General features: G+C 37.3%; 1 protein-coding gene across 2 annotated transcripts in view; it reads right to left on the bottom strand.

Moving 5' to 3' along the window:
- The window catches only part of arhgef28a (Rho guanine nucleotide exchange factor (GEF) 28a), a 75,081-nt gene extending 62,839 nt beyond the window's left edge, over positions 1-12,242 (bottom strand). For both annotated transcript variants that reach the window (XM_079870836.1, XM_079870837.1), the window contains exons 1-2: positions 12,062-12,242; positions 6,632-6,678 (exon numbers count right to left, since the gene is read on the bottom strand). In XM_079870836.1, coding sequence (XP_079726962.1) covers positions 6,632-6,664 — 33 coding nt within the window. In that variant the 5' untranslated portion in view covers positions 6,665-6,678; positions 12,062-12,242. The remainder of the gene's footprint in view (positions 1-6,631; positions 6,679-12,061) is intronic.
- Positions 12,243-13,384: the final 1,142 nt, after the last annotated feature.

Here is a 13,384-nt window from a genome sequence, read left to right as displayed (position 1 = left end):
AATTGCTGCTCCAGTCCACACGAACTTATATCGTGGAGTGTGTCTCTGCATATGCTGTGAGTTTGGTTGGCTTATAACATCTCATCTGGGAACGTAATGTGCACCATTCCATCAGATTTGTAAGGTAGATCATATACAAACCTACGCTAACACAGGAGAATACATCAATATGTTCCTAAATATGCAAACTGTTCATCGCGATATCAATATAAAAGTTTAAACCCTCGCTCTGAGTTTGCATGTTTTGATATTAAACAAGGATTTGATTAAACAAGTTTGAAATGCCCAGCAATGGTTAACCTAAACTCCCTCTATTTGATCATATACTATCAGCACTCTGTGGTTCCCTAGCTGCAGTTTATACAGTGTTATCAGGCAAAATACTGACAGATAAACACAGAGGCATTTTCCTCAATTCTGTTTGTTCCAGTCAAACATCAACAGAGCTCTCCTCACTTCACAGAAGAAACTGCACACAGAGCCAGACTTTACTATCTCTGTAATGATGTTTGGGAAACAAAACATGTACCCATATCTCTGCTGTGCGCAACATAAGTACTTCTTATCATTCATAACTAGTCAAGAAGACACGTTTATATAACCCTTGTATTCTAACAGTTTAGACAAACCAACTCTAGTGTGTTCTAGTAGGATGGGATATGGTATTCATAGTTAAGACAAGAAAAGATGAAACGCTTTTCTTTTAAATGAAACTTATGTAATTTAGCTGTAAACACTTATATTTTTTACTTATATTTTATATAAAACATTTTAGTCAAAATCAAATAAAAGCAAAAATGAAAACATGCTAACTTAAGTGTCAAAGTATGTCGAAAAATAAACCATGGACATTATAGATCTACTGTAGCGATGTAATTTAAACAAAGTATAGATGAAAAGTTACTATGGCTCTAATGCAGTAGGAAAAAACATTCTGGGTTTACCAAATTTGATGTGCTCGATGTATGTGTGCTTATCAGCGTTTATAGGTGAAAAGTCTCAATTAAATATGTTCATTATAAAGCAACTGTATCTCTCCAAAAGACCTGGATTAAACCGCTTGATTAATTTGGATTTAATTTACAACGTCTTTTAAGAACTTTTTGAAGCTACAAATTTCTGGATGAATGGACTTTTAGTGGAGGGACAGAAATCTCTCAGGTTTTATTACAAATATCTTCATTTGTGTTTCAAACATGAACAAGTGTATTTTGGGTTTGGAACAACATGAGGGTGAGTAAATCATGAATTCTAAAAAACAAAACAATGGATGTCACAGATCTAGTACCGTCATTTAAAGTCAAATGAAAGTTTCAATGAAAAGTTGCTACAGCTCTAATATGGTTGGAAAAACACTCTGGGTTGTTTTCTTTACCAGGTGATTTGAAACGTTCTCTCCTTGACTGTGACTCGTTAAACATTCCTCTGTCTCCACACACCAGGTGAGACTCGGGTCGGGCCGACAATATCCAGACACACCCTGGCACAAAGGGCCATGTTAGCACGCACACACACACACACACACACACACACACACACACACACACACACACAAACTGAACACACTCAGATCTACTGAAGGAGCACACATGTTAATGATGACTGCATTTAATAGTCCACACCCACTCGCAACAGAGAAGTTAAAGGCAGGGTAGGTAGGATTTTTCTAAAAAAAAAACATTCCAAATTTGTTTAAACTGTCCAATACATAATTAAAATGTAAGTACTCTGAAAAAGAGAGTATAAAAATCGAGTGTCTGTAGACCTCTCACGACTGTTGTAAACACAGCTAATTATTTCCATTCACTCCACCCCCTCCCTTCTGAGCTCCTTCCAAAGCCACGCCCCCAAAACACATGAACGCGCGACGCCAAACGCTCAGGCTCAGCTGGAAGACGCATTTATTTACCTGAGACGAGTGGAGAGGAAGGAGTGCAGTGCATGCAGTGACATCATGTCAGAATCACATGTAATAAAATACCTAACTTTATCACTAAAAATATCGATACTGGTAAAGTTTAAAATATACTTTGTTTGATTCGGTAACAAGCTATATTTATAGGTAACGAGCTATATTTATAAGGCAAAGCTAAAAACAGGTTGCATTGATACACGTTTTTCCATTACCATCAGTTACACTGTGATGAAGGTGAATTTCGTGTAAGATTCATAACATATACGGTGTTTTGCGAGTTTCCATGATGAAAACATTGTTGCTCTAATGAGGACTACACTCTGGAGACAAGTACCGCTTCGTCGGTTCGAGGACAGGTCCGGGGTCGAGGGCGAAGCAGAGGAGGTCGTTCAAGAGTGCGGGCAACCAGGGTCCGAGGAAGTAGTTTTGCCTTGTTTGCCTTCGCTGACTGAATATGCAGGTGCTTTGAATTTTGAATGCTCTTTCTCTGCCATAATTTTACTCTTCGTAGGTTCCGCGCCTCTTGCACTCCTCAAATCAAACGGGTGCGCGCGCATATGGGCAGATCTATCAACAGGGGAGGTAGCCATGGTTGCGAGAGTGAGTGACAGTCGCCCAAACCAATCAATTGTTTCGTCCCGAATGGAAATAATGAGCTGTGTTTATTGCAGATTAAAAGGTCTACAGTCACTCGATTTTTATACTCTCTTTTTCAGAGCACTTACATTGTATAAAGACAGTTTAAACAAATTTGAAAAAAAGTTTTTTTTTATAAAAATCCTACCTACCCTACCTTTAAACCATATAGACTACAATGTTTGTCAGTTTCCTCAAGAGTAAACTCACACCCTTGAAGTAATGTTAACCACCTTATTCTAAAAACCAGTTGCTCATGCCATGAATCCATGGCTTGAAAATGCTCAGTTTCTACCAGGTTTTACGACGACAGACTTTGACTACAAAGGCAAAAATTTTGACATGAAAAACTAGATTTTACAATGAAACAATGTATCTCTATGAATTCTGTCACAGTCTTAAGTATTAAAATATAGTCAGAAAGTGGAGGCCCTTTCACTCCTAAAAGGTTTTTATTTCCTACTTAAAGTACAGTATAGAAGTATAGTATAGTGTATAGTATAGTATAGTATATTTTTTAAGTATATACACAAGCGTTTCTGTGGGGAGATGCCTGTGGAGTCAGTCATTCAGCTACTTAATTTACAGCTAAATGTTCCAAAAATTAGAGTTGGTAAGATTTTTATTATCAAAATTGACTGTAAAAACATTTATAATGTTACAAAAGATTGCTATTTCATCATATTAAAATAATTTCTGAAGGATCATGTGACACTGAAGAATGGAGTAATGGCTGCTGATAATTCAGCTTTCCATTACAAGAATAAATTACATAAAAAAAAAATATATATAATAATATATATAATAATATATATATATATATATATATATATATAATAATATATATATAATTATATATATATATATATATATATATATATATATATATATATATATATATATATATATATATATATATATATTAAAATAGAAAACATATTTAAATTGTTTAATTTATTTTAATATAATAATATTCTACAATATTAATGTTTTTACTGAATTTATGATCAAATAAAAGGAGCCTTAGAGAGTGGAAAAGACTTCAAAAAACATTTTCAAAATCTTCAAAACACATTTTCAAAATCTTACTGACCCCAAACTTTTGAACAATAGTGCACTTGATTAAATATTCGACATTAGACAATTTTTTGGTGTTAAACATACATTTGTGTTGTTTAGTTGCATCCATCTTTATGTGAACAAGAATTTATACTGTCTATGGCCGGTGCTGCATGAGTGACTTAGTAACTGATCTGTTAATAAAAACTCAACAGCAGCAATTCAACTACTAAAGTTTTGCTTTCAGTTCAAACATCAAATAAAACTGTGTGTTGAAAATATCATCACATCACTCCATATCTGTTTGGTTGACCTCTGACTGAAGCAATCTGTGAATACATTGAGTAAATACAGGACACTGCTCCTCACAGTCAAATCAGTTCTTCTGAAACATATATAACCCCTTTGTTCGGTATGACCAGCTGATCAAAGAGCACATATTTTTGAAAGTAAAAAAACCACACTCTCTCAAACACTAGGTACCACTTAGCTACAGGGGGCCAGAAACACCTGAAAGCATTTAACACACACACACACACACACACACACACTCACATAAACTAATTGCTTTTAGTTCCGAGTGAATGAGACTGTTTGTGTGCAGCGTCGTACTGGGATTTGAGAGTTGACACTATGCAAGTCTGCTATAACTCTCAAAATATCCCCTTACAATAACACATTATCCCCATTGCAGTCACACACACACCTTAAAAAGCTTACACAACTAACACATAGTGCCCCTCTTTCACCCCACACACTGTGATTACAGCTGAGCCAGCAAATGATGAAGCTTCAGAATTCACAACAGCTTTCCTGTAGTCTTGGGGCTAATGATTTGGGCTGGTAATAAAAAGGCTAGAGGTTTAAACCTTGCAAGAAGTGATCAAGGTTTTTACTTTTTAAAGCAGCATTGCTCCAGTCAGTTTGGATAAATGTGTCAGCTAAAATGATTCAGTAAAGTAGTATAGAAAAAAAGACATGTAGATAAGAAAGATTATGGTTTCATGGGCCGAAGTCATGGGTTTGATTCCCAAACATGCACATACCGATAAAACGTACAGCTTGGTTGCACTATAAGTGGCTTTGTATAGTTGCCAAATGCATAAATGTAAATGTCATTGAAGCAACTTGACTGGAAATTCAGGCTGAGGGAGCTGTAAATAATTAGTTGAAAAAGACTGTTACAGTAGTGTAATGTTTTCTTAGGAATAATCTAAGAAAGTTAATGAAGGGAATAAACCTTAAAGACCCACTGAAGTGCCTTGAAACGAGCAGCATTGTTCAATGCGTTGAAGTAAACAGGAAGACAGGGCGGGACATATCAAAGAGCTCCTCCCCCTTTGAAAAAAAAGCCAATAGCGTTTAGTTTATCACAGCCGTTGAGCTCGATGAAGCCACAGTTTCCTCCTAATCTCTAACTGTTTCTTCTCCTAATATCCTCCATATCGCTTTGAAATACAGCATTCTGTGCAGAATTCAGATGGGTCCGTTTTGTTTTGAGGTCTGCGTCGACTCGCGCATTTGACCCGCTCTGTGCTATCATGTCTCTGGACCGGAGCAGACTGTGTGTGCGCTCTGGCGGTTCACGTGACACTAACGTGAAACCAGACTTCATACGCCCCAATGGAAAGCATATTTATACTGTCTGAATTGTTCCCTATCCCCTAAATAGTATATAGTGCACTATGTGCCATTCACCATGTAAAAAATAGTAAATGTGTGAACAAGTGACAGATTTTAGCCGCAGCTTCAGTATCTATAAAGTGGGGGGCGGGACGCTTTCGATTCTAGAAAGCATTTGATTGGACAGAACATCTGATGAGAAGCTAAAGTGCAACATGATGTCATCAAAATCACTGATCCATATTGGCGGAAGTGAGAGATTAAAGCAACACCAAGGAACTTTTCCTCTGCGGTCACCCTACAGGTTGGAAGCGGAATTGTCCATTACCGCTGTCGTAAATAATTTAGCCTACCGCATCCTACTGTCGCACGCGCACGCTAGCTGTTTATCCAGCACCGGCCATAAAGCAAGTCAAAGTTTTCTTATGTCTCATTAGAACTACAAAAACGCGACCCGATCTGGCAATCTTACATAGCGTGGATATACAAAGGACCGCAAAGCGGTGGCATAAGTGCCTTTCACCCTGTCACGACTTGATGAACCACTGAAATGATTTTGGAAACATTATTTGAAGGTAAAAAAAATCCTACTTAGTGTTGGTTTAAGTTTTGAATTCTTATATCTTCAACCAATGTTGTTGTTGTTTTGGACACGCTAGCTTATAAATAGCAGTAAGGCTAACATATTTATTCTAAAAGCAAAAAAACTTCCATTTGATTTCATGGTCTCAGCCACGAAGGCTACTGGAGGACACCCAGAGTTTTTAATCAGGGGAAAGGTATCATTTAAAGGGATAGTTAACCCAAAAATGAACAGTCTGACATAATTTACTAAAGAGGTAAGGGTGAGTAAATGATGGAATATCAAAACTGATATTACATTTTTTTTATTTTTTTTTTAAATCGATATAATGAACATCGATGACAGAATGTTAATTTTTGGGTGAACCATCCCTTTAAGACATGACAGCTGTACTTATTTTCAAATAGAAAGGCACATTCACAAGACTAAGGTAATGAACAACTAAAAACATAGCCTAAACTGTACCATATAGCCTAATTTGTTAAACTTTCATTCCTGTTCTCTCTGATGTTTTAAACACAATGCAAACATGATTATGAGCAACACTGTCCATAGTACAATGAGCAGAATAGTTTATCTATCATGCACAGTCATAGGCACAGGTAAAGTCTTTAGCAAATGAGTTTTGTCATTTGGCACCCAGACTAAGAATATGACAGATCCTGAAAGAACAAGGAATCAGGGAATGAAAGGGTAAAATTAACGTTTAAAGAGTTAAGTTAAAAAGAAAGAAACAGGACATCAGGAAAAACAGAGAATAAGAGGGTGAGAGAAAGACATATGGAATAAAATGAAAATTGTTCTGTCAGACTCACATAAAGTGGCACCTCTCCCCTGCTGAGCTCCATTATAGCAGCAGCACCTGAAAGGAGAAAGAACATGTATAATACGCAGCAAAGACACACACACACACACACACACACACACACACACACACACACAAACGGCACCTTAAACCAAACACAGCTGTAGAAATAAGCACATATGAGCAGAACAGCCCCTCACATGTGAGTGCTGCACAAGAGACCAGTTCATCTATTCATCACAAAAACAAAACGTGGCATTTAACTGAACACTGGCACAGAGAAAGAGAATAAAGTACACAAGGAACAAAAAGGCCAAGAGAAGAGTATTTGACATTGCTTGCACTGTCCATTATGGCGAGTCATAAACAATCAAGCAAATATGAAAAAGAAGGACAATCACAATGATTTTATTTCGCTGACTCATTGAGTCACCTGACTTCTCTTTTAATTAGGCCAAATCCTCAGAGAAGGATGGGAACAAATACCTTGCCTTTTAATTGGGACATGTTCACATGGCTGTGCAGACAACAGAGGGCTTAATCTTTTGATCCTCCAAATGTCAGAACACAGCTTCCATCAAAACGCAGCCCTCTCTCTGTCTAGCTCGCTCTCGGCCCGAGCACTGCTGCCATGTTCTCTCTAGCAGTCAACAGGTTGGAGAGCTGAGCTGATAGGCGATACGTCAACGTGCTTTAACTAAAATTGGTGAAATTGTTCTTTTATCCATTGAGTAAGCTGTGAACATGTTAAAAATGAAACTTGGAATGAGTTTATTTTTCAATTAAATATCCCTTTAATTTTTTTTATATTTTAAAAATCTCTATAGTGACTTCAAGATCAGTTTCATTCAATTCATTCAATCTTCATTTAAAAATCTGAGTTAGAATAATTTGCAAAGTTTGAGTTACACAAGTATAAACACTACAAGGCTGTAAAAGCAGACGTGAAACATTTTTTGATTTTGTGCTAACATCAATGGGTACCTCACGATGCGATACGATACATGGCTCATGATACCGATAATATCACGATACAGCAATTCTGCGATAATCAATATATTGCGAGACAATCCTTTAATGATACATCATGATATTTGTCTAACTTTGAAAAAAAAATGCCTGTGAAAAGGTTAAGTGCAGGTTTTCTCTCTTTATTCAAGTCCAAACTGTTAGAAAACAGCACAAAAAATTTCAGTCTGTAAATTAAATTAAACTTTTTCAATGAGATCAGGGTGATGCCGTTGCAAGTGGCTTAGCATGTTTGTGGTATAACCTGTGCACTTTACATTTACCAGGCAGTTCTTGTGAATCGCGTACTCTTTGTCGATTTTGTTTGTCCCATCAATGGTATAAAAGCCGAAGTGGGTCCAGACTTTGGACTTAAATGTGGGGCATCTATTATTTTACTCACACTGCTGTCCGCCATCCCATTAAAAACCTATTTTTCTTATAGTTAACTTATGTTCACGTTTCCCTCATTCAGGTGTTGAGCGCCACCTCGAGAAGCCACGAAGACGCTAGGAGCAGGAAAATCTATTTAGAGCGCCTTTTTTATTAATTAAAATATAGATTTTTGGCACCAGCAAATCAATTCTTGTATCACACAGAGAAGTACAAGGATATATTGCCCTATCGATATTTTGTCCCACCCCTAGCTAACAACAGACCTTATTTCAAGCATTTAACTAAAAACTCATTCAAAAATCCCAGTGACTTTGTAAAGATGGAACTAGAAGTTCAAAAATACTCTTTTCCAGGTTTTAGGACTCATGTGTTTCTATGCACAGATGTAGTTCTAAAGTAAAAGTTCAAAATAAAAAAAACTAAACAATAAGATTGTTTATGACAATGTTCCTCTAATAGCATCAGGGAGGCTACCAAGCCCTACTAGTTTCTACCAGCAGTCTTTATTTTTAGGAGTTAATGGTAGGGTTTTTGTTTGGTCAAGGTCACAATATTTCTACTTTCTACTTCACATAATTTGGTGCGAATCTCAAAGGAAAGTGTATGTGTGAGACATTTAAAAACAAGATTCCTGTTTGTTGTTGTCACACAAACGCTGGCTTAGTGGGTGACTTTTCATGGGACGATGGCGTCACCTGTAACTCAATACAGCCTACTGATCCAATAACGCATACACACACACAAACACACTGCGAGACAGAAACCATGCATACTGCATAGTTAGACAGAGACCAACATCCCTGGAGGACATTTCCCAAATGTATGTCGTATATTTGTTCAATAATGAATGAGTACATAAGGAAATCATAAGGCCAAGAGAGAAACAGAGATGGTTGTCCAATGGTTTTGTCTGAAGCTCAGAGACTCATTGACTCTGATCAACCATTAGATAGAGACTGAGCTTCTGTTACACAATTCCAACCAGTCAGGCCTTAAACACTGCCGTGAATGAATATCTTTTCTGTGTCTAAACAGCAGTAATCCAACAGGTGCACTGGAGTCCACTATGTAAAATTATGCTTCATGAGGTCTTTGAGGCTTACTAGTTACTCATATGTGTTTTTCTTCATTTTATTAGGAAAAACAATGATACCGTATTATCATGATCTCTCTCATGCACTGGCAGATTCAGTTTTACCTGGAAGGTATTAAAGGGGTTTGGAGTGTTATCAGGGCTTTTATGGTATAATTGCCACACCCTGAATTAAAGGTCGACTTCACAGTACTAGCTAAACAGACTGCTTTTAAAACAAACATAGACACACACACACACACCCAAGAAATAGATTTCACAAAACTATCTATCTCTAAAAAATAAGAGACAAACCGAACAAGACAGAGCAAAAGACAGCAGAGAGACAAAACACAAACAGAGTGAGTGAGCAAGAGAAAGACAGAGAGAGACACAGAGACAAGGGGAGGGAGGGAGGGAGAGAGAGGGAGAGAGAGAGAGAGAGAGAGAGAGAGAGAGAGAGAGAGAGAGAGAGAGAGAGAGAGAGAGAGAGAGAGAGAGAGAGAGAGAGAGAGAGAGAGAGAGAGAGAGAGAGAGAGAGAGAGAGAGAGAGAGAGAGAGAGAGAGAGAGAGAGAGAGAGAGAGAGAGAGAGAGAGAGAGAGGTGCCCTGAGTGACCCTTGTCTGCTTCAGTTTCTCTGGGTGAAATCAAGCTGCCTTCAGCCAGACGTGCTCAGATTCCACCTGCAGTCTACTGACACATGCCAGATGTCTTCTGTATCACTCTGTGTAATATTGAATCCATCACAATTACAACCCTTATCAGGTCGAAATGGTGGCAAAGAAAAATATGAGGGTTTCAAAATTTAACTAAAGTGGTGATGGAGTGAAACGTTCGCAAAAACTTTTAAAAGTTTGGTTCCCAGCGCCAATGAATGAATCAGTGAATGCATTTTAGATCTGACTTTTCAAGGTCAGAACAGTGTTGTAAACTAATAAACATTTTTTTAATAAAACTTAAGACTAAAATTAAACTGAAAATATAAAAAAAGCTATTTTGAAATATCAATAAGTTTTACGAATATTTCCCCCAGTTTCAGATGAGGCTTTAGCCAAGTCCTAGACTAAAACGCATGTTTGAGCTGTTTTAACTGAAAGCATCTTGCACAGACATATTTTAAAATACATATGTGCCATTGTTTTGTCTCAAGATGCACACTAGTTATGTTTTTGTTGTTTTTTTCCAAGGCACGTTTATAAAAGCTACTTAAATGCCCTAATTGAACTATGGCCAAATCCTGGCTTAATCTAAGGCCTGTCTGTGAAACCGGCCTTAATGTGAGTGCATTTACAAAACTGCAAGCTTAACATTTATGCTTTTAAATCCTTCCCAAAATCCCAAGAAGTCCAAGTGCCACACCATAACCTCAATTTTTAAGAAAATTAGGCTACAAATGAAATTATTTATGGTAATCAACATTATGCCACACAAACACTGTTGACTGAGCTTAACTCAACTCAACTGGGAAAATTCATGTAAAATGAGATTTTCTATTAAACAACCTAAATGTGACTAGACTAACATTAGTCTTGTGGGATATTCGCTAGCTACCCTGTAGGCCCGTGAAGCATTCTTTTGTTGCCCCTGTTTGCTCAGTATTCAACAGAGCAAAGAAGAGAGACAAAGACTGATGAGGAGCGCACTTCAAAGTGCCTTTCATGCCAGACCCTCCTATTTCTCTTTCTCTGGCCTGAAAGTGAGGGCTGGGACTCTCTCAGGCCATGTCATTCATGCAGGATACAACAGGGGAAGGAGGAAGTCAAAATCACTCCTCCTGATTACCAGGACACAATGCCCTTGTCCCCTTTTCTCTCTGCGTCCTGCAGTTTGGCTCTACATCCACTAGCCTCAAGGAGATTTCTGTAAACATAATAATGGCTGCAGCCCCAACATTGTACAATCAAGTGCTTAAAACACTTTTGATGACAGCTCTGCTTGCTACATGGCCACAATACTTGGGGTCACAATTTATGTAAGTATATTGTACCTACTAATCCACATTTAACGCTGCCAAAGGTTAGGGAAAGATATATAGCCTAAGTAGGGTTTGGGTTAGAGTCACTGCAGGGCTCCAAATAAAAACAGGATATGAATATTGCATTTAAATATCACAAGATGTTTTGCAGAACATGGGTTACCATCTAGTTAGTTATCCACTGCCTCCCTTGATCTCCCAATAGTTTCCACTGTTATGAGATTGCATTTTTTTTAGTAAAATGTTATTTAAAAAACTACTGAGTCTCCTTGCTTCAAAAAAGTGCTAGCACAACCTTTCACAAACATCTTTGTGTGGACACGAACAGATAAATTAAAGTCTAATTATGGTGGTTATTCGATTATTAATACATACAGATATACCAGTTGTCTAATTAAGATTTCTAAATCAGTATATAGGCAGTCTATCAGATAATTTACATAACGTTTCAATAATCATAATATAACACCAGAACATTTTGTGCATGTAAACAGAGTCATTGCTACTGCTATTGTCATTAATTGCAGTAATATGAATAGCAAACACACTGTTGCCTAAAAATGGTCATTTAAAAAAAACTACACTAAAAAACAAGTACAATTGAATTGAAAACTTAAAGTTACAACCTGTGGTGAAAAATTCATTGCACCTTTTCCCACCGCTTTAAAAACTAGAAATTAGAAATGGCAGACATTATTGTGACAAGTTAAATGGATGTAAACAAAGATGTTGATATAGCCTAATACTGAAAGCATTTTACAGTGCGCTCCAGTTCCCAGTCAACTGACTACAAACAATGACAGCTTTCACTGGCGCTTCTTTTTCCGGACAAAACTTCACAGCAACTCCAAAACGTTTACATAAATAGCCTATTCGAAGGCAAAAAAAAGAAGATCTGTTTTTAAAGCCGCGGGGAAACGACTTCCCTGTGCTTTAATGTAAACGCGTCCGCACCTGAACTAAGTTACAAGACATGCGAGAACTCTTACCTCACTCCATACGAGTGTATTCTCTTCAACTGCACAAGGTAACGCTTTCAAACGCTTTCACGGCCGGTACATCCGTGTGCGTGACTTGCACTTGTACAGTGCCGAATGTTTTGAATGGACACAGGGGTTGTGGATGCGCCAACACCGGTGCTCACTCTCTTCAACACCCGCCGTGTGTGATGATGGCCTTGCCCACCAAAGAGCACATTAACTAATCCTACTACGACGAGGGGTTGGCTCATGAATATTAAGTAGGACACTTGACTGGACCCTGCTGAAATGTAACCAAGCAACGTCAGTATAAAGAGATAAACCTTTGTCATAGTAGGACTCGTACATTCAAATAGGACCGCGAGAAAATTGCAACAGTAGGACACTCACGTGTTTAGGGACCATACATTGTCTCAGGCTGGTTTACCTAAGATTTTTTGTTACAATGTTACAATCACATTTTGTATAATTATAGTAGGCTACAAACTAAATTTACGCAGTAGGCTTTGTATGTCATTATTATTCATGAATAAACATGAGTAAATGTGCCAACAGTATTAATAATAATGTTTTTAAAAGTATGCTCCTTGTCCTTATTAACATGTTTTGGCAATTACATGGCATATGATATATGTACATTTGTAATGCCTTTTAAAACACAAAATTGGTGAAGCAAAAAGGTGTCATGCATCAAATAGATAAAGAACATAAAGGTTATTATTGTTCCCTTCTATTAGCCTACATGCTGTTTTTAAGACCAAGTTGAAAGTATCCTCTTGTTTAAACCAGATATGATCTATGTTAAATAACAAAAATCCTGTTAACACACTTGTGAAACAGATATCACATGTAAATCCTAAATCATCTAACACCTACTCTTCCTGGTTGGTAGTATTGATAATAATTAAAAAAAAGACACGTCAAGAAGCGTCACTCCTAAAGTCAAAGGATTGGTTTACCTAAAGTGCCCCTGGCAATTGAACAGGAAATGGAGAGGAAGTCAATCAGTGTGCCCACCCTTCCTGTCTGTTCTTCAACAGGCTGGACTGAGTCCAAGGATCACAGACAGAATTTTACCAGAAAAACCCAGCAGAGGTTAAGAGTCTGTGCTTCAACTATTTACAAGTAGAATACCACCTAGTGGTCGATCAGTGACAAACTGGAAGATGTTAAATGATCCTGAAAATAGAAGCAATAGTGAAATACAGTAACACTTTACAATAATGTCTCATTTGTTAACATTAATTAATGTATTAAAGGTACAATATGTAAGAATTGTTTATCAAAATATTCAAAAACCACTTGCACAGTGTTATATATTTCTTACATTAT

The sequence above is a fragment of the Squalius cephalus genome, assembly GCF_949319135.1.
Source record: "Squalius cephalus genome assembly, chromosome: 5".
NCBI lineage: Eukaryota > Metazoa > Chordata > Actinopteri > Cypriniformes > Leuciscidae > Squalius > Squalius cephalus.
Note: the sequence above shows the minus strand (reverse complement) of the source record. Positions and strands in the feature narration are given on the sequence as shown.